At 36.9% G+C, this 22,457-nt stretch overlaps 2 protein-coding genes across 12 annotated transcripts in view; one reads left to right on the plus strand and one right to left on the minus strand.

Annotated features, from left to right (window-relative positions):
• The window catches only part of CEP290 (centrosomal protein 290), a 96,650-nt gene extending 86,649 nt beyond the window's left edge, over positions 1 to 10,001 (plus strand). For 6 of the 7 annotated variants that reach the window (XM_082418818.1, XM_082418814.1, XM_082418819.1 and 3 more), the window contains 6 exons: positions 326 to 498; positions 3,463 to 3,604; positions 4,743 to 4,816; positions 5,389 to 5,483; positions 8,361 to 8,440; positions 9,406 to 10,001. In XM_082418818.1, the coding sequence (XP_082274944.1) occupies positions 326 to 498; positions 3,463 to 3,604; positions 4,743 to 4,816; positions 5,389 to 5,483; positions 8,361 to 8,440; positions 9,406 to 9,639 (798 nt within the window). In that variant the 3' untranslated portion in view covers positions 9,640 to 10,001. Of the gene's footprint in view, positions 1 to 325; positions 499 to 3,462; positions 3,605 to 4,742; positions 4,817 to 5,388; positions 5,484 to 6,871; positions 6,998 to 8,360; positions 8,441 to 9,405 lie in introns of those variants that run through there. The other variant, XM_082418820.1, reaches the window with a different exon arrangement.
• Positions 8,646 to 22,068, minus strand: RLIG1 (RNA 5'-phosphate and 3'-OH ligase 1). 5 transcript variants are annotated; one of them, XM_082419078.1, is made up of 8 exons: positions 21,784 to 22,006; positions 18,552 to 18,669; positions 15,883 to 15,978; positions 14,941 to 15,057; positions 13,120 to 13,317; positions 11,897 to 12,066; positions 10,720 to 10,851; positions 10,486 to 10,603 (listed from the first exon to the last, which is right to left on the minus strand). In XM_082419078.1, the coding sequence occupies exons 1-7, from the start codon at positions 21,871 to 21,873 to the stop codon at positions 10,759 to 10,761; spliced, it is 882 nt and encodes a 293-aa protein (XP_082275204.1). In that variant the 5' UTR covers positions 21,874 to 22,006; the 3' UTR covers positions 10,486 to 10,603; positions 10,720 to 10,758. The 5 variants fall into 5 exon arrangements, with proteins under 5 accessions (XP_082275202.1, XP_082275203.1, XP_082275205.1 ...); XM_082419076.1 differs by lacking the exon at positions 10,720 to 10,851 and having other exon boundaries at positions 8,646 to 10,603; positions 21,784 to 22,018; XM_082419077.1 differs by lacking the exons at positions 10,720 to 10,851; positions 18,552 to 18,669 and having other exon boundaries at positions 8,646 to 10,603; positions 21,784 to 22,068.
• Positions 22,069 to 22,457: the final 389 nt, after the last annotated feature.

Genomic DNA, 22,457 nt, shown 5'->3' on the forward strand with positions numbered 1-22,457 from the left:
ACATCTTTTAAAAATCTGAAGACATAAACTATCCCATTTTCTCTAACTATTACAAACAAATATGACAAATTTAAAGTAACCACTAGAGTAAGATATTGTAAATGTATTTTTCTAACCTCATTTACATGATCTGTTCTAATTATTATGACCATATTGCTGTTTTAGAGTAAAAGAAACATTGGATTTTTATTGGAATGTTTATCGGCATTTAGAAGTCCAGGTTATTTTCTTTCTCGTTTGTAGTGATTGATAATTTTGAATATACTATATCCATGAGAACAGTATTACATTTTGGCATAATATACTAATTAGCTTTTAATGATAGGAAACTGAAGCTGCAGAAAAATTACGGATAGCTAAGAATAATTTGGAGATATTAAATGAGAAGATGACAGTTCAACTAGAAGAAACTGGTAAGAGATTACAGTTGGCAGAAAGTAGAGGTCCACAGCTTGAAGGTGCTGACAGCAAGAGATGGAAATCAATTGTTGTTACAAGGTAGGAACAAACAGTTTAAAATTTGCACAGTTTAATGAGCTCTAATTCTGCCATTATTGTTTTTAAAGAATATGACAGTATCCTGATTCACTTAGTTCTTTCGTGAAGAACTGTTTGGTTGTTTGTTTTAACATGATCCTCACTTTTTCTTCCTTAAAATATTTAACTAATTGGGGTGTCGGCATGGGACAGAGGAGAGTTGGGGCTGGGCTAAGGGTGTTGGAGCTGGGTGGGCATCACGAAGCTGCTGTCAGCCATGAGCCTGGACTGATGGTGCCCAGCTTCTCCTGGGTGCTGCTTTTCTCCAGCTACAACTGCAATTTTGGAGTTATGTTCTGGGCATCTTGCTCTTCAAATAGCCTCAACAGATGAATTCAGCAAACAGTTTTAGTGTCTTACTGGCCTCTGCTTTCTGGCACTTGATTTTCTCCCATCCCTTGAGCCTTTTCTGCAAGTATTTGCAATTCCTGCCTGTCAAATCAACTTTGTGGCTATGAAAGAGGTGATAGGAATTCACTAGTAAACATTCATATGTTCATTGTCACTATCACCAGAGGTGGTTCATCATAACTCTGATGAGTCAGTAAAAGGCTTTGTTTGATGTCATTCTCACTTCCAACGTTAAGCAGCTGCTTCAAGGAGTGTATGTAGAAGCCAGAGACCAGTGAGATCCTGCCCACGTCCTTTCCCAATAAAGTCATCCTGTATGAAATGGTGTTCTTGACATCTACTGGCCCCATTTCAGAAGGCAAACGCATCTTTATTTTACCATATTCCTAGAGTTCCTTCTGTCTGTGCATCTCAGTATCCCCTTGGATATCTGCCTGCTGTTTAGAATGGACTTGATGTGAATTGGCAGTCACCATCACTGCAGCTGGGATGGGAATCTTAGCCCTGTGAGGCTACAGCACGCCCCCTAGTGGGCCTGTTGCACTCACTTGCCCCCATCAGACAAGTCTAAGGAGAAAAGAGAAAGGTTTTGCAGGTCGATAAGAAGGCCCAGGTGGCCAGGCAGTCTTGGAGAAGGGTCCTTGGTTCCTGTCCTAACATCATACTGAGAGTACTCAGAATCTACTCTTCCCCCGTAACTGTTTCTTAGTTCTGTCAGAGGGCTAGTGTGAGGGCTAAATGAAATAATATGTGTGATAGTATAAAGGGGAGAAGGGGTCTTCTTTTTCCTGCTTGGACTCCAGCAGAGGCTCTCAACCAGCAACCCTATCAGTTGATTTCTTGGTTGGTCCTTTATTTCCTTCTACAATCACACATGGACTCAAAGAATTTTGAGTTGCTTCGAGATGTATTTATCCAGCAGGTATTTACTCAGTACCTGCTGCATGCCAGACTCTGCTTTATGTTAGATGTATTTCTAAAAGCCCTGCTTTGACTAGGTTCCTTCAGAGAGCCAGGTAGCTTCCAGGGCTTAGAAATACCTATTTCTCACTATGCCCTTAAGTAAATTACAGTTATTCTGTGAGTTTGATATGTGTGGAAATGATAATCCCTGTCCTCTTCTTTTCTAAAAAAGGGCTCTGTGAGGCTGCAGAAAAGATTATTAATGTGAAAAGGGTTTATAGAGTTTATAAATATTTGAAGGGGTGATGAGATTTAACCATAACTGAAGATGACTTTGCCCTGTAGATCAGTTATGTGTTTTTCGTCTGAGAACTGTACAGGTAACTGAGCATAGAGTAGGCCTTCAGTAAGCACATTTAAAACAAACTAAGTCCTAGTAGAATGCACTTGACAGAAGGCTAATTCTGATCTTTGGCCTCAAGCCTCCCTAAATCCACCAAAAAAATTACTAAAGTCTGCAGATGGGATTAGACACCCAGTTCGGTAAAGTGGTTTGGAGATAATCTTTTGGTACCCATTAACCATTATGCTCATGCTGAAATCTTTATAGTTGCTCTGTTATTTACTCAACAAACTAATAACATCTATTCCACATCCAGCTTTATAGTACTGACTGCTGAGACAGGCCGGGGTGATGCAGGAGCTGTTTTAGATAGGGTGGTCAGAGAAGGCCTCTCTGACTGGGTGGCATTTAGAGCTGGGAATTGAATGATGGAGTGAGCTTCAGATATTTCACCACTTTGATAGCTTTTGTCAGGTTAAGAGCGTTGCCTTCTAATCTAGGTTCCTAAGGTTTATCACAGGCTCTTTGATAATAATTATGTTATTTTGTTGTAATACTGAGATAATAATTTTCCTTCCTTATCCTGTCCTTACCTGATTTTGTTGCCAAAGTGTTCCTTCTTTTCTTTTCTCTGGAAAAATTTGAATGTTATAAGCATTGTCTCCTTTAAGGTGGTATGATGGGTTTGTAAAACCATTTTGGCTCAGTGTTTTAGAAGTTTCTTTTGGAGTCTGGATTTTTTTTTGAACTATTGATAATTTCTTGAAAATTTACAAATCTATTTAGATTTTTACAAGCTTCATCCCTCCCGCATCTTATGCCATTTTTCTTACCCCTGCTTTTACACATTCTTTTCCCTCTCCCAGCAGTGTTTTGGTTTTGCTCTACCTGGATACCTCCTACGTGTGTGTGTGTGTGTGTGTGTGCGCGTGTGTATGTATTAAATGCTTTAGTTTCTCTCTTAAGTATTTTCCTAAGAATATTCAATAATACAGAATTTGATATTCTTATGAATTTAATTTCTGTTTCTTTGTGATTGGAAAAGGTATTGATTTTAATCTTTGACAGTGGTAAAATTCAGGCTCCATCCTTGTTATAACTTTGGGAAACATCTAAATCCTCTATTTAATTGGCCTGTCTGTTAGTTAGGGGTACTTATCCCTTGCTGTCACCTAATGCTAAGTAAATATGTAGGAAAAGATTTGACTAGAAGAAACAGTGTAATAAGATGTTCTTTATTTTTAGTGCAGTAACTTGAACTGGCTTTTAAATCAATGAGAGAAATTATTTTCCACGTCTACACCATTTTTTTTCCTTTATACTTTTAGAATGTATGAAACCAAGTTGAAAGAATTGGAGACTGATATTGCCAAAAAAACTAAAAGCCTTACTGATCTTAAACAGCTTGTAAGACAAGCAACAGAGAGGGAACAAAAAGTTAAGAAATACACGGAAGACCTTGAGCAACAGGCAAGTAATGTCATTTTTCTTTATGTGATAAAATAATGCATCATATTTCAAACCACCCCTTGGCATTGTCTTATGTAGGTAAAAATGAACTCTGGACTAATTCCTCTCCTACAAGGACCATCTAAGTGAATGGCCCCACCATTCACCTGTTTAAGTCAAAAACCTTGGATCATAGACTCCTTTCTTTTCACTCATACCCCGCGTCTTTTTCATTAAATCCTGTCAGCTCTATTTCAGACGTATCCCAAATCTGATGATGTCTCAGCACCTCCAACACTGCCAGTCTAGTCTAAGCTATTCTCTCACACCTGAATAGCAGTAATTTCCTAACTGGTCTCCCTGCTTCTGCTCTTGCCTTGTTTCACCTTCTCCCTATCCCTGACCTATTTTCCACATAGTTGCCAAGTAATCCTTTTAAAGGTATAAAGCAAATCATAGCAGTCCCATCCGTAGAATCTTCCAGTGGTTCCCATTACCCCAGAACAAAATCCTAAGTTCTTTTCATGGCCTGCAAAGACCTACATGGTATGGCATCTGGTTTCCTCTCTAGCCTCACCTTTACTTTCTCCAGCACTCATAGTGCTCTAGCCATGCTGACATTCTTTCAATCCTTGGGACAAACCAAACTCATTCAAGCTTCTGGGCCTTGCTTTTGTTTCCCTTGATTAGAATACTGTTTACCCAAATATTCTCATAGCTCACTCCCGCACTTCATGTCTCTGCTTAAATGCAAGCTCCTCAGACCCTCCCAAACCTATACTACTTTCCATCACTCTGTCCTCTTACCCTAGGTTATTTTTCTTAATAGCCCTTCCCACCATCTTGAAGTGTTATCCAGTCACATCACATGCTCACTGTTTGTCTTCCCCCACTAAAAATGTAAGGACCGCAGGATCATGCAGGAAGGGATTTTGCTTATTTTTTTCACTGCTGTATCCAGTGTGCCTAGGACAATGCCTGGCATGCAGTCGTTCCTCAATAAGTAATTGTTGAATGAATAGTGGATAGATCACCATAGATGTGCGATGTGAACTTTTGAAAACTCAACTTTTAAAATCATGCTTCATTGAAAGTATCTTTATAAAACCTCATGTTTCCATGTCAAACTTTGTCTTCTAACTTTTCATTGTGCCCAAAGATTGAGATTCTCAAACATGTTCCTGAAGGTGATGAAACAGAGCAAGGCCTTCAATGGGAGCTTCAAGTTCTTAGGTATATTATTTGTTCATATGACTACTTTTTAAAAATTATTTTTTAATATAACGACGTTTGCTATATCTAGAGAGTTAAGATTTTTCAACCTTGCTGCCTAATAGGTTTTTCAGCCTCATTTCATCCTTCTAATGCCAATCACTCTTTTATATAATGGATGCTAAAAAAAAGGGTAAACCAGATCTTAATGTAGGTGTCAAGTTTGTAATTTAAACTTTCTTAATAGCATAGAATGTATTAAACCTTAGCTTCCAAAGGCAAATGTTAATAGAAATGAGGAAAAAAAATCTTCCAAGGCTCTGTGTAGCATACTTTTGTGAGGCTCCTCCCTGCAAGAGAAAAACTACTCTTGAAAATGACATCAGATCAGATTTTAAGAACATGAAGGATTTTGATTCTCTGATCTCTGAGAACGGTAGCATTGCAGCAGGAAGAGTAAATGGACAAATGTTTACCTTTATAAATATCAGCAAGTTCTAAGCACTGTACCTCACACAATTAAAGAAATGCTCATGTATTTTGTGGAGCAGTGTCTGTCTGTCTTTTTCTAACACATTATCATTGTGTTCTAGATTAGCTAATAGTCAGCTGGAAAAAGAAAAAGAAGAATTAATCCATCAGATAGAAGTTAACAAAGACCAGAATGGACCTGAAAGCACCATACCCGGTAGTATATTTTTTAACACACTCATAGCATGTTAGATAACCCAAGTTTTTGAATTAGGGTTTGCCTTTCTTGTTTGTTCACAGATTTCTGATAACTGTCTTCCTTTTATAAAATCAAATCCTTGATTTAAGTTTTTAAAGCTGTCTCTGTCTTCCATGAAACAATATTCCCATTGAGCCCTTTGAGTTGTCTGTAATATTGAGTAGCAGGTATTCAAGTGTCTTTCTCCTTGTATTCCATCTGGATGTTACAGATTTAACCATGATACAATGCTAAGTAATAAATATTAGGTCTGTTGCTTCCAGTTTCTCAGTATAGGCCCTTTCAAGCCCTTCGAACATTTTCTTCTAAATGTTACTTTCATCTTGTTATTAATTTAAAAACTACATGTGTATAAGTAAACATTGCCTATATCCTTTTTTTCCTTTTACGAAGTAAAAAAGTCTATCCTTCTACCCTCTTCCATTTGCATTCCGAAGTGATTACTAATCATTCTGCTGTTCCTGTGTGCATAGGTATGCACATATACACATATGTATGTAATGTATATGTATATGCGTGGACACACATACAGTGAATAGTTGATCCTCATTATTTGCAGTTTCTGGTATTTGCATATTCACCTACTCAGTAAAATTTACTTGTAACCCCAAATCAGTACTGTGTGGTACTTTTGCAGACATACACACAGAGCAGTGAAAAATTTAAGTTCTATGATCCACACTTTCCCAGATGAGATTCAGCAAGGTGATGCTCTGCATAGTTTCAGCTCTCATACAAGGATGACCAGAGGAGGAGACAACAGGGGGCACTGCTGCACAGGGCAGGAACCTCTGGTTCCGGGACCAGCCGGACTGGGTTTAAATTTCAGCTCTGATGCCTGTTATTGGGGCAGCCTCAGGAGTCACTTGATATTTCTGAACCTTGTTCTCTCTTGTAAAACAAAGAAAACAGAACCTACCAAGATGAGTTGTTTCCAGGATTTAAGATTATGAAATCGATGTGAGATGTATGTGTATGTAGGTTTATTTTCCCTAAGAGCAGTGGTTCAGTATTCACTAATTCATTGTTCATGTTGACTTTATAGAACATAACTACTGCGAATAATAAGAATCGATTGTTTGTATGCATATTGTATTTGATAGCTTTTATGAAAATGCCAAATTCTGTTCCAAAGGGTTATACTAATTTATATCTGAACAGTTTTTGACTATTTCACATAGCTTTTCAATATCCTACCAAGTAGTCTTGTTGCTACTTTGTATTAAAGCTGTCATGTATGAGTCGTACCAGACACTGTGCTAAATGCTTTACAAGCGTTTTATAATTTAATTCTTATAGCCCTGAATTTTGAGTACCTCTGTCTCCATTCTACCTGTGTTAAACAGATTCAAAGCAGCTAGGAAGGGGCAGAGGCAGGATGAAGCCTAAATCTGTGAAACTCCAAAGCTCCTTGCCATCCCCTGCTATTGACCAGTAGACTGCCTCCTCTCTTGGTGACTAGAAGTACATAGGTAAACGTCTCTTGACAACATCTCTTCCAGCAGCCAGCTTGGTGTACTAAACCAGACACAGCACCAAAGAGCGGTTAATGCTGTTGATGTTAGGCAAGTTCTCTTTCTAAACCTCAGTTTCCTGAGAGGGAATTTCTGAACCCTCATTTCCTCATCTCCTATTTAAAAATGAGGATCAAAGATGGTTAAGGCTCAAAATCCTACCAAAACTGTTTTGGAAATTTTAAAGCACTATTTAAGTATACGTGATCATTAAGCTAACTTTTGGAAAGTGCTATACATAATAATCACTTTTACTGCATAATTTAATTACCAATCTGTGTAATATATAGCATCCCACTGATTAAGACAACTCAATATAGCATTCCAGTGATCAAGAATCAACTCTGTAAAAATCATTAGTACTTTCTGCAGTGGTGAGGGAAGCTTTGAAAAGTACGAGGAAAATATTTGTCTCCAACTTACAGTAATTAGAGGACCATTCCAAGGTCACCTTAATAGAATATGCTTCCTGTCCCATCCATGAAAATGTATTTGCTGACCATTATTTTCTCAAAATTCAGCATTATTTTAAAAATTTTACCCCTCAGTGGCTGTAAAATATGACCACATGACACATATATGCAGTTTAAAGAGAGTATGTTTCTAGCAAAGATGGCAATTAAAGCAAAAATCCTATTGCCCATTGATTCTCATTATAAAATTAGAGATATGTTAACTCTGGGAGAAATCAATAAATTAAACTAAAGCCCTTGTGCTTTTTATGTTTTCCTACCAAAATATCAGGACTTGTTCATCTTTGTGTTATGCATCCTGCCCAGAACATTTTTCACATAGTATTGGGTTGGCCAAAAAGTTCATTCAGGTTTTTCTATAACATCTTATGGAAAAACCCAAACGAACTTTTTGGCCAACCCAATAATTACAGTAAATACGCACTGAAGTACATGGAATAGTCAAAGCTGTTGGGTAACAGGAGCATTTGGCCACCTTACGGTTGTAGCCCCTTCCCTAACAGTCGTCTACTTATTCTAATGTTGTACTAGTAGCACCTAACAAATTTTCTTGGTTCTAGAATTTTTCTCTGAAAATAATGGTTTCTTCCATGTAAAGAATGAACCTGGATCGATACTTCTAACACCTAACATATGCCTCTTCTCTTTGTCTGCTTATGGAATTATAATACCTGATACAGAGGTAGCATGCAGAATTCACAGCCTGAAAAGTGTTTCAACCATAAAAGACAACATTTTCCAGGCTCTAGTTTCATAAGTTTCCTCCTTATCCTCTAAAATAAATCCTTTATCTTGAACTTATTCAGAGTGGGAAAAGCTTAGTCTAATTTTCACTTTTTTGGAGGCAGATCCTGATCAACTAAAGGAAAAGGTCAAAGATCTAGAGACACAGCTCAAAACCTCAGATCTAGAAAAGCAGCATTTGAAGGTAACTATTTTATAAATGTTTTGTGAAAACAGCTGTTGAAAACTGTTTTTATGACCACCGAGTTTTAAGTATGTATCCTGAATATTCCTGGGATCACATTTTATACTTACATTTAACCTTGATATTACAAAGTTGATTATATTCATCTGACTGTATTAAAAATATTTATTAAAACAGAACTATCAAAAAATTGAGACAAATAGGATTAAAGAGTAAATTATTGTTAATTGTCACAAATATAGCTCATTATTTTAATACTTTCCTAAGTTTTGGGTCACATTGGGAACAGTGTCTTTTATTTCCTTTTGAAATTCTTTTCAGGAATAGTTCCCTTAAAGAAAGATATTTGATATGCTTTATCTCTTTAAGAATCTGTAAACAGAACAAAAGAGCATAAATATGAAAATTCACTAGTGATCACTGGCTATTCTACATGGTCATTAAAGCTCAAATTGTTTCTTTACCAGATGCCTAACTTTTAGCCAGGCAGAAGCCCAACAGTTTACCTGATCATAAATATATTTATAACAAGTGACCATTATTCACTGAAAATTAGATATTTGTAAAGAAAATACAAGTAAAGCCTAACCAAAGAATCTTAACCAAAATAACTTCCATGTTGTGAATAGCCAAGTTTTTTGATTGCCTCACTGAGAGTATCTTAATATTATTTTGGAGAAAGATTAAATCCCCTCTGATTTAAGAGCTGATAAATTTTAGTCCAAGACCAGGACATAACTTACTTAGAGAACAAATAATTTGACAGTTAACAAGTTAGTTACTTACACTGTACAATGAAACCTTATTAATAAAATCTTAAGAAAATACTTCTGCCGTATAAGTATATTTGACTATTCAGGTTACTTTGGCTTTCATGTTTGTAATTAAATCTCTTTAGTTCACACCTAAAGAAAGAATGTATTTTTTCCTATATATACCTTTTAAAGATAATATGTTCTTATTAGGAGGAAATAAAAAAGCTGAAAAAAGAACTGGAAAATTTTGATCCTTCATTTTTTGAAGAAATCGAAGATCTGAAGTATAATTACAAAGAAGAAGTGAAAAAAAATATTCTCTTAGAAGAGAAGTTAAAAAAGCTTTCTGAACAATTTGGAGTTGAATTAACTAGTCCTGTTGCTGCTTCTGAACAGTTTGAAGATGAAGAGGAGGAAAATCCTGTTAATTTCCCTATATACTAAGGGCCACCTCTAACTATAGTTTTATTTAACTGTTTATTAACTTTATAAGTTAAAATTCCATCTGGAAGTTCCATCTGGAAATCAGGCAAGTCTCTGACCTACATGATTTCCTTCCCAATACCTTGTACCTTTACCTAAACTGGAATTTTTAGTAAATAAAATTATACGAAAATTTCAACATATTAGAAAAGTGTATTTTTGAAGACTTTTAGGATAAGTTATATCTGTCAAATAGGCAATGAGCTATGGTGAATTCCTATACATTCATAATGTTTTAAGTTTCCTAAACATTTAAAACTGGGGTTTTATATATACTTACATATTCTCAAATTATATATGTGTGTGTGTGTATATATATAGATTAGATAAAAACACATTATGAAGTTGAGCCATAAGTTTTCTTAAATGTCTAGCAATATTAAATTCAGCTTAAAAACTATTTAATTTTTAAAGTAAATGGTCCAGAATTGTTGGTTTGTCTTTTATGCTACTACCCATGTATAATGGACTGAATCCAACCTTTGTACAAGCTGGGCAGCTTATTATTATATTTTAAATTCCAGAGGTTAAAACTCACTTGCTGTTTCTCAATAAAATTTTGACTAGATATTTGCAGGTGGGAAATTCATTTCTTCAAATGCTAGAAGACATGTTGCTATATTAGACACTGAACAATAAACAGAAACTCTAAGATATTTTTACCTTCTAAACATGGCAGAGTATTCAATATTGAAATATAGTAACAAAGAAGCTGGTTTTTAATTGCATTTCCAGTTTATACATTGAGTATTATATCTTTGAGCCTACCAAATTTCTGATTATCTATTTTTGAAAAGTGATTAAATAAACACTTAGCATCAAAGGCATACACATAATTGTTCAGATTCATGTTGATAATAACTGGTTTTGAATTCATATAAGTATCTGGGATTGGCCAGCATAAACCAAGATGATGGCGATGGACCTGAAAAGAAAAAAAAAAGGGTATTAGCTTTTAGCCTGTATTATCTTCATTCACTTACAAATCTTTTGAGTGCCTACTATCTCCCAGGCACTATTTAAGGCTCCATGTCATCTTACCCTTTTTTTTTTTTTCATAGCTGTTCTCCTCCTGACATATTACATATTTACTTGCTTATTGTCTATCTTCCCCATTAGAATGTAAGCTTCATGAAGGCAGAGACATTGTTTTGTTGACTCTATTTCCAGCACCTGGAAACATGCCAGGAACATAATCAGGGGCTCCATAAAAATGTAATGAATAATAGAGTCTGTTGCTGAGTGCAGAAGTTAGCCAATTGAAAAATGTGGGCAGAAGGCATTCTAACCAAAAGAAATATCATGTGATAGAATCGTGTTTTTGCTCTGGTTGCGTTTGGTTAAGAACATATACAGTGTGGGTGTTTGGGAGATGGGGGTAAAGAGTTCTGGAAATTTTAGCAGGGGCCAGATCGTGAAAAATCTTAATGTCACTGAACACTTTTAAGCAGGGAAGTAGTATTCTCATTCATTTGTGAAGCATGGACAGGACAGGGATAAGACTGAAAGATAACGCTGAGGAGGGTGATAAAATAATTCAAGCATGAATCTTGTTTTAAGTTAAAATCAACAGCCAATTGGTAAGAAGTACACAGATGCAATAGATGAGAATCTTTTAGAACTGATAATTGGATGTACGAAGTGATGGAGAGAGGGGTTAAAAATGATGTCTAAGTTTTTGGCTTCAGTGAATTGTTTGGAGTTGGGGTTGGTCCAAACTGGACTAGGGTCCAGTTTTGAACATTACAAACTAGAACCTATGTGAAATCAAACAGACAAGTCCAGGAAACAGAAAGGGCGCAAAGTGTAAAAGAATTCATTCTGTATATATTAACTGTCACCTTGGCACTCTTTTAACTCAACAAATTCTATAATCAGGTACCTTTGAGAAATGCTGCGTTAAACTAAGTTATTAGTACAGATGTCTCAGAGAACACTAATGTTCAACATGAATTTCCAAGAAGGCAATACATAGTATGCAGGGTTTTCCGGACATTTTCATCACTCTAATTCTGAAGCACATCTAGAAGAACCAACGCCCCACAGAATAAATACATATTGGGAAACACAACTTTATCATATAAAGATGGTGGCATGTGAGATGAAGAAATTAAATTACTACATATCAGAATTACTGCAATTTGTAGAGCATTTTAGTGCCACTTCTACTTTAAGAAGATAAAATGACATAATCCCACAAATTATTTTCTGCCATTACCTTGATTAAACAGCCATCACTGCAGTGCCACACTATTCCTTCAATTTTACCCTCTCTGCAACCTTCAAACCAGGACAACAGATCATTGTGCTTCAAAGTAGGTAGATTTCTTATTTGAAATGCTCCATGTGGTATAAGAAGATGTAATGGATGCTTCTTGCTTCCTAACCCTAAAATTGTAAAACTCTGCCATTAGCCATACAGAAGTTTCAAAAAGAATGAGGAAATTTCTCCCTCCAAATTAAAAAAAGCCTCTAAAACATTGAGGAATAAATTTACCAAAAAGTTTGATTCCTTGAAGAGAGACAAGTGCCCTCACTCGAAAGTCGGCACCTTATGCCATTAAATCTAAATTCCACCTTTGTGTGCTCTATACCAGGAATTGGCAAACTATGACCTTCAACCAAACCCAGCCAGGCGCCTGTTTTTGTAAATTGTTTCAATGGAACACAGCCAACCCATTCACTTAAGTACTCTCTATGGCCTGTTTCAGAGATGGCCCAAAAAGCCTAAATATTTACTATCTAGCTTTTATAAGAAAGTCCACCAACTGCTGCTGTACACCATTAGCCACATTCAACTATCATTCAGTATTTACCAAACAGCCACGCTGTATCTGATAACTTGTATAATTACTGTCTTAGATTCTTTTCACCTGCCAATCAGTCTACTTCTGATCTCTATATAGGATTTTGCTATTCCAGCTTTAATGACCTTGGGTCTGTGTTCATCCCTTAACAATACTCCATAGTGCCCTCAGGACTTGTACTCAAACCATCATGGTATATATTCGAATGCTTGATATGCTATTCATTGCTAATTATTTTATTTACTTTACTCCTAGCTGTTAATTAATGCTAAACTAATTACCTAGCCATGAAAAGCAACCTAAGTGCCCATCAACAGATGAATGGATAAAGATATGGGGTGTGTGTACACACACACACACACACACATACACAGAAAATGGAATATTACTCAGCCATAAATAAAGAATGAAATCCTGCCAACTGCGACAACACGGATAGACCTAAAGGATATTATGCTAAATGAAAGAAGAAAAAGACAAATACTGTATGATTTCACTTATATATGGAATCTAAAAACCAAAACAAATAACCCAAGTTTATTAGTCATTTCTTTAGTACTTTTTTTCAGTTGAACCTAGGAAGTTTTCTTTAAAAATGACTACTGTAACTAAACAAGAAAAAGGATTTACTCACCATATGGGTTTCCATTAATACTGGTTCCTATAAGCTCCAGTGTTTGTTCTAAGAGATCTGAGAGTGGCACTGCACTAATTTCCAAAAGACCAGGATCATCAGAATGATGCCTCAGTACCAGGGCGATTTCAAATTCATAATTTACTACAGAGGAATGCCAGCAATACTGTTTGTTGTTTTTCTCCACTGGTACCCAACCTATCATTTAAAGAAAGAAGTGTTTTTTATTGCACTGTTTTTCTTTGGATTAAGACCTAAAGTAACTTTAATTTTTGTTGCAAATTTTCTGTATTTTCTGGATGTTCTATCACACACAGGTATCACTTTTAACATCAGTGGAAATGTTAGCAGTTTTACTACTTTGTAAATTATAATCTTTTTTTTTAATCATAAGGTCTCATTCTTGATTCTGCTGAGGAATTAACCTATTTGATTATTCACTTCAGAGCACCCAGCATTCTTTTAATAGAAAATTCACATTTTCAATAAGAACTGAGCACCATTCTAAGACACAGCACTAAAACTTTTTTTTAAATTAAGTTTTCTCTCTACCTTCTCTCCAGTTTCAGGGACAATAGACAGATGCAAGCGTTCCGCAATTTACTGTATTGTTCCAGTATTTATTGAACAATTTATTGATTCCACATTTATTGAATGTTACTGCTATTCCCTTCCTAACTACTGATGCCAGATTAGGCTTCTTTGTTGTGGAGAATTCCTTACCAAAAAAAAAAAAAAAAGAAGAAGACAAACTAGGGCATAAACACTATTATGACCATCACATCTTTGGCATTCATTATTTGCCCAGATTACTGTAATAACCTCTTTGCTGATCTACTATCTCCAATTCCCCACCCCTTGTAATTCTATTTCAAGAATTAAAATTTAGTTCTGCTGTAGCTCTGCTTAATAATCATCTTCAGGATAAACTTCAAACTTCTTCAGATGGAATACAAACCCCTTTAAGATCTGAGCCCATTCCACATCTCCAGCCTCTACTTTTATAGCTTCAAGTGTCATACACTCTAAACATTCCAGCCACAGTAAGGTGTTATTTAAAATTTCTCAAAGACTCCATGATCTCTCCCCTTCGTGGGAGTTTGCCTAAGCTGACCTTCTCCCTTCCCTTGCCAACTAACTTCCTGGTTCTTAAGCTTCAGTTTCAATGTCCACTCTCCTTAGATGCCTCCTCTAACCACCACAGGTTGAACTAGGAGTTCTTCCTCTTTTCTCCAACTGTACCCTGTGTATTATTTCCTTTTAGTTCTTAAATCATACTATTATTGGTAGATTTTTCCTGTTGTCTAAAAGATCATCGAGGATAAAGGTTCTGATCCTCCTCACTTCTGTAATACTAGAATCAAAGAGTACTTTGCACATTACAGGTTCTTTTAATCTGGAGTTATCCTTCTACTCAGCGCACTTTTGCAAAATTTTCCCATCTCCAGAAAAACTACTGTGAGACACCTATTTTCACTTCCCTTTGAGACAGTCTTCTAGGATCTTTGCAAAAAATATATACATATTGTTATCCCCAGTCTAAAAAGTAAAAGGCTTAATATCCCATTTCAGATTAGAACATACCGTCATCCTGACAACACTTCAAGGCTATTCCCACACTCAATGCTTTATTAATCTTCACAGACTACAGGTAGTAAACTGTCCACCTGAGAAAAGATTCTAAACTTGAGAGGACGTTCTTGATATGAAACATCTTTAGTATCGTTAAATTAGACTTAGAAAATTCGTGCTATACAGATAAATACCATGAAGTACCATGTTAAAATTAAGTTCTGTAATTTCCAATTGAATGTATAATACCAGGAATGTGTCCATTTTCATCAGGCATTGGATTCCCATTTAATTGTTCTATTTCCTTCGCTGGTATCCAGCACTCTGGAACAGGTTTGAAGTCCTCCTCAACATTCCAAAAAAATTCTAAAAGAGTTAAATAATCTTATGTGTGGTGATACTTTAAAAAAAAATATATAACACTGAACAAATTCAAAGTGGGAACAGCTAATGAACCCCATAATGTCAGGTACCATATAATTAGTCTCCATTCATTACCACCACAATGTGACTACTTCTCAGGGTTAAGGTACTAACACTACAAATTTTCAATTTTGAACCCACCACTATCTGTAACAGTAGTAACAGTCTAACTAAAGCAACCAATGTTCCAGCATGTGTGATTTATGGTAAATTTTTAATGCACTATGAATATAAATATATAAAGATTATGTGTATGAATGAGTGGATATATAACAATAAATGTATATATCTACTTATATAATATTTAGAGGCATCTACTGTAATAATTAAAAATATTAATAATCCTTTGAGATTTGTGCCTGATTTATAAAATTACCCATTTGTCTCTTAGGTAGACAAAACCAAAATGTGTCACTCATTTTATATATATATATATATATATATATATATGTGTATGTATGTATATATATATATACACACACACACACACACACACACACACACACACAATAATTTGTATGTTTTAATAAAATGGATACGCTACAATGAAGAGTCACAGAAGTGTTAGGAAAATATTTTGAAATATTTTTCAAGAATATGCTTTTACATATAAAGATATTCAATTATAATTTTTTCTTTTCCCAAAGTGCTTAAATTGTAAAGAAGGATATAATATATAGAACACCATAGCAAGAAATAAGCCAAAAATTTCAACTTAAATCATGAAAAGCTTTAAAAAAAAAAAAAGAAAAAAAAGGACCCACTAACCTTTTGAGTTTTGTTTTGAATGTAGAAAATTTTTAAACCTTTTCTCTGCTAGTTTGTTAGGTTTTCTATCTAGCCGAGCCCAAAGGTATGGCTGACCTAAAAAAATAATGAAAGGAAAAAAAAAGTTTTAAGACGCAAATAATAAAATTTATCTTGAAAGACATTTCCGTATAAAATTTTTCAATAAACAGTAGGAGTCATCTCCTCTAAGAGAAGCAACCCGGAAGAAAAAGGGAAATATGCAGTATAACAGACATCCTACCTAACAGTACCTGATGTATAAGACTTAAGTCTTTGGTTAAAGAGTGATGGGGATGAGATAAAAGCAAATGTGATTCCTTCATAAGGACATTCCACAGCCATTATTTTATTAGAAACTAGCAATTGTGAGAAACCGAAGCTACCTCTATACTAAATGGAAACATAACCAGAAAATTGTATTCACACTTTCCCTGAAACCGAACTATGTGCTATGAGGGTTAATTCCCAAAAATGTGGAGTGAGGCTAAACTGTTTTGCATGGCTCTGACCCCTGGGGTCAAGGCACGGAACACTGATTAATAACAATGCTTTACAGTCAGGGATCTGAGAAGTTTCAGGGCGGGTGCCAGCATTCTTTATTGACAACAGTGAGGCTAATGAGTTGCACCTGGTCTCAGTGAGACTCCTAGAGGGCTGATGTTGAGGCTGGTTACTTAGCAGAAAGATGCCTTCATGACCAGCAAAATATAAAAATCCCCAGCTGAGACTCCATTTCAGATTCCCGGTTTCTGAGGTGTTCCCTGCCTATATCAGTGGTGGTCCCTGCTTTAAGAAAGTGTGTCCTGCCTGGATTTGTCAGGAAGGTGGGGGAGGAGTCGGGGCAGGGGACCATAGAAGCTTTCACCTGGTCTCACCAGACCCTTTGCTGTGAGAGAGTCTTTGGTTGTGATACGCATCATTTTAATGCCTTTGCTGCATTGCCTATCCTTTACCTGTAATAAACTGTGAATTTGCAAGCACTGTCACTCTGGGTTCTGTACGTTTTCTTTAGCAATCCAATCTTGTTTAACTGCCACCATTATACATGATTACACATATGATGCACACTGAAGTTTCTTCATATAAGTCTAAAAAAATCTTTTAGTTTCTTCAAATATATAAATCAGAGATTTATCTTAAAAATTATTGATTAAAGTTTGGTTTAGGCACTGTATATTACTCATTAGCTATACCAATACATAATATGAAGAACCAGATTAAAACTACATTGTCATTTCTGTTGAACGGACCTTTTGTTCTTTTCACAAGTAAACATAAAAGAATGCATTGCACTCACACCCATTAAGATGGCTACTATCAAAAAAACAGAAAAAAACAAGTGTTGGTGAGGATATGGAGAAGCTGGAACCCTTCTGAAGTCCTGCTAGGAATGTAAATAGTGCAGTTGCTACAGAAAACAGTAAGACAGTTCCTCAAAAAATTTTAAAAAGAATTAGTATATGATCCAGCAATTCCATCTTTTGATATATACCCCAAAGAATTGAAAGCAGGGACTCACATATTTGTACACCATGTTCATAGCACCACTGTTCCCAAGAGCCAATAGATGGAAGCATCCCAAGTGCACATTGATGGATGAATGGTATATACACACAATTATGTAGTATATACAAACTTGTGGTATATACATACAATGAAATATTATTCATCCTTTTATAAAGGAAGGAAATTCTGACATGTACTACAACATGGATGACTCTTGAGGACAATATGCTAAGTGAAATAAGCCAGCCACAAAAAGACAAATACTGTTAAGACTCCACTTATATGAGTTACCTAGAGTAGTCAAAATCCTAGAGACAAAGTAGAATGGTGTCTGGAAGGTGGGGATGCTGAGTTGTTTAATGGGTATGAAGTTTCAGTTTTGCAAGATGGAAAGAGCTCTGGAGATGGCTGTGTTGACAGCAGCACAACGATGAGAACTGCACACACCACTGAACTATACACTTAAAAATGGTTAACATGGTAAATCTTATGTCATATGCATTTTATCACAATTAAACATGAAAAAAGATGCACTTCAGAAGAGATTTCCTGATATAAAGAATGTGCCCAATATGCATTTAACTGTTCTATTTCTCTTGCTGGAATTGAGAGATAATTTCACTATCCGGAAAAAAAAATCACAAAGATTATTTCTCTCTTTTCAATGCATTTTTTTCCCTTAACATAGTTGACAATTTCTATTTGAGTTTAAAGTACATTAAAATGAAATAAATTAGAGACATTGCCAATAGTAGTAAAAACAATGGCATCAGCACTGGGATCAGTGGAATGAGAACAAGCTTTAGGGTCAGATAAACCCCATATTTATGTTCTCTGAGCTTCAGTTTCCGTTTCTGTGAAATGGAGAGGCTTACTGTGCAAATTAGAGATAACACATATAAAGCATTTATCATACTGTCTGGCCCTTAATGGGTATTAAGTAAATATTAGTTATCTTTCCTTCTTCCCCCAAGAGAAAGATACAATGATATAATAAGTATAATATACCAACTGTGATTTTATTATTTTCCTATTATACTTAGGTTTCCAAGGGTTTATGAAGAGCAATGCCCCATTTCAGATATATATAGTTTAAGTGACTAAGAAAAATAAGTAATATTTGTAGTACAGTTTTATATTACCTTTGTAGGTAGTAACATAACAACATGTTCCATCCACTTTTTCTGTTGGAATTGCACTGTGTATATCTGCATCTAATGCCTTGTGACTTATAGTTTCAGTTGCCAAAACTTTAAATGGCTTAAAAAAGAGAAAGAGAAAACTGGTTTAAGATAAATAGCCTCTATGCCTTCGCACACACTCTTACCTGGAAGTTCTTAATTTCACTAGTTCTAAGGGATGATCACCAGTTTATCCTTCAAAATATTTCTCCTGTGAAGTTCTTACAAATCACCCACTCCCCTTCTACGCTATCATAGCAATACATGTTTTTCCCCACAGATTTGTAATCAGAGTCGACTTGAACAACACAGGTTTGAACTGCATGGGACCATTTATATGCAGATTTTTTTTTCAATAGTAAATACTGCAGTACTACACATTCAAGGTTGGTTGAATCCTGGATGCAGAACCCTGGTTATGGAGGAAACTCGAATATGAGGTCCAACCACAAATTATACTCGGATTTTCCACTGCTGTAGGATCCAAGCCCCTAACCCCTGACATTGCTCATGGGTCAACTGTATTCACGTTTCTTTATCCATCATAATAAGCTTGACACCAGGAACCATGTCCTATGCAGAGCTGCATCCCTAGCACAGGTGTTAAGTGTGTTCAGGCATTTACTTGACAATTATTTGCTAAATGCCTCCTATGGGTTAAGCATTGCTCTCAGCACTGGGGCAGTGATGAACAAAAAAGGACCTGCCTTTGGTGGAAGGTTCATTTTAAGGAGGGAGATGACAACAGCAACAAAATGTATAGTACAATGTTAGCTATGATAAGTGCTGAGGAGAAAAACAAATGCGGACCCTTTCAGCTTTATCAGTAGTAAACTGTTTGCATATTTAACTTACGGTTTTTCTACTGTCAGGAAGACAAGCCAAAAGAGTATCAAGAATGGAGGAAAAGACAGTTTCTAGGATCCTTACCAGCTTTTTATCTGTAATTTATTTTCATTTATGAGAAAGACTATGCCACTGTTTTATAGTCTAAATTATCTGAAGTAACACTCACCTTACATAATGTGAAAAAACACTGTACAATATAAACATACTGGTGTGATAGGCTTAAGACTAATAAATGAAGTACTGTTTCAGAGTCTGGCAAACAGGAAATTAGCCCCATTCGGGTACTGATTCAGTATTTTTAAGATAAAACTGAATGGTTAGGGATTTATCAGTAACTTACAACATTGGTATCAGAGGATATCAATTTAACCTGTGGCAGTAGGACCAAGGTTTGGCCCAATTGGGGGGGGGTGGTGTGGTGTGTGTGTGTGTGTGTGTGTGTGTGTGTGTGTGTGTGTGTGTGTGTGTGTGTGTGTGTGTGTGTGTGTGTGTGTGTTTAAATTTATCAAAGATTCTAGGAAGGAGATGACTTTATGGAGTTCTTGATGAGTACAAATATCCCTTCCATAAGAATGAATTACCTACCACTCTATGCTACTGACATGTCCAAAGGACAGCATAAGATACCAAGGGGTTCACAAAGTTCTCCTTCTCTGTCACCTAAGTCTTTAAACTCTGACTGGAAACAGAAGGCATGTGTGTATAAAAAGTAATAGCTAGTATCAATTGAGTGGTCCTCTACAATTTCTTGGTAGGGGAAATCGCTAGGATAAGTAAGCTGATGAAAGATTTCATAGAGAAGTTCTGATTCCAAATTTTTAAAATCCTGGAAGTGATCCAGGCAGAGTGCGTAGCCTGAGCATAGAGACAGGATTGTGCTTGGTATGTTCACAGGATGAAACAGACTTTGCTAGAACAGATACGTCACTTTAAGTAGGCACCTCTGTCACAAACACACATGGCATTTTTCACTGCACTGAGCTCAGGCACCTCATTGTGGGCCCAACAGGCACTTTAAGACTGGGCCTGATTAACGAGAATCCTTGAATTGCAGTTAAGGATTTGAATGCTATGCTATAAACAACACTATAAGCTATTCTTGACTGCAGAGGAACAAGAGAAGGGACTTATTTTCCTGGTGGAGGGTGCTTTTACAAACTACTCCCCTCCCACCCGCAACATACAAAGTTGAGAATCACAGCTAGAATGAACCACTGTTCAGGATGACATTGTTTCGTATGAATTAAGTTTGTTAGGGCTTAAAAAATAAAAGCCTGACAACGACTGCTACAGACATTTAGTAGTAACTGCGGGGTTTTGACTAGGAAAGAATAATGATGATCATTCTCAGCGGCAAGAAAGAACAATTTAGTGCAATAAGGGCGTAAAATATTAAGAACTATAATAGCGGTGGCAGTGAGATGTTATAAGGTAAAAAGCATCAAGGTAAATGGAAAACTGGCATGAAATGACACCAGGGTTTATCCAGTAGCCTACCATGTGTCAGGTCCTAAAAACTGGGACTAGAAATAACACAGCAGTCTTGGCCTTAAAAGTCTTTTAGCCCGGGAGACAAGAAGGCCAGTGTGAACGAAGTTAATGGGAAGTGGAGGTGGAGTTAAATGCACATGCTGATTTTGTATGATGAGTTGAAGCACCCAACCGATAAGTGGTGATTTTGCTATCAAGGACTTTACTATATATTAAAGAGTTATCCTGATACAGGATCATTCACCAGTATTTATTAAGGGCCCTCTCTATGTGTAAAACACGTTGCTGCGAGAATAGAAAACCTTGAGATGGGAACACCAAAATTAGAATCAAGTAGTTAATTACTGGTAACAATACACGAGGTCTGATCTTTAGTGACCTATTTAGGTTAGTTGTCAACACTGTCATCGGTTCCCAGGTTTGAACAGGTGAACCAAGTCTTCTAAAATCTCCACTTTGACACCACACTCGTGAAAAGTAGGAAAGCTTGTTTTGCGGTGACTATGCGACTACTTAAGGGATTTTCCTCAAAAGATGGTAACCTAAGAAGAAAGGAACATTACTTAAGATGCGGGTTTTCAATTTCCATGCGATGGCAAGTTTGAATCGCCAGATCAGAAAAATTCTCCCGCAGATTCCCTCCCTTGCAACTAAGAAGGTACAAGAACCTGGAGCTCGGGGCGTAGAAGACCCGTACCCTAGACCGCCCCAGCGAAACCTGCAAACCGCCCCCGCCCCCAGTCTGCAGGGCGGCTCCACCGCACCTGGGAACCCTGTCCGGGTTCAAACGCAGCCCGCGCCGCGGGGAGCAGCCCACCCGCGGCCGCCCCGCGGGCCCCGCGCTCCTCGGTACCTGATGCTCCCTTTTGGTGGAAGGCTCCTCTTTCACCTCCGTCACAAACACACACGGCATTTTCCGCTGCACCGAGCCCAGGCGCCTCATGGTGGGTCCACAGGCAGTGCGAGTGGAAAGCGCGCTTACGAACAGCGCCGGGTCCGCGCCAGGACAACATCCACAGCAGTCAGCCGCGTTACTCAAGCCACGCACGTTCCGCGCGCTGGACCAGCGGCCGCGCTCCCGCGTCCCCCGGCATCGAGGTGGGCCGGGACGCACGCCCGGAAGCGGCCTCCTGGCCGCGGAGCCTTCTGGGAGTTGTAGTGCGGAAGCCAAGGTACCTCCGTGTGTGCTCTCGCGAGCGTCCCTCAGGGTTGTGATGACCTTGAAAACACAAAGATCCGTTTCTGGTGTGTGTGTATTAGTAGCCGATGATATTTATGAAAATTAAATGCTATCAAGTGATAAGTAATGAGTCATTTTAGGTGGCGATTTAACACCATTTTGATGAAACCGATTTGCCTGTTCCCTTTAATATGTTCCTGGGAGAAGCACTGTAGAAGCTTAAAAATATCCGGAGACATCTCAAGGCGAAATGAAAAGTAACTTCCCTGGAAAAATGTTAGAAAACGCTACAATTAAAACATCTAGGACCCTCCCAAAAAAGAAAAATTACCGTTTGTATTACGCCT

The sequence above is a fragment of the Balaenoptera physalus genome, assembly GCF_965194825.1.
Source record: "Balaenoptera physalus genome assembly, chromosome: 13".
Lineage (NCBI taxonomy): Eukaryota > Metazoa > Chordata > Mammalia > Artiodactyla > Balaenopteridae > Balaenoptera > Balaenoptera physalus.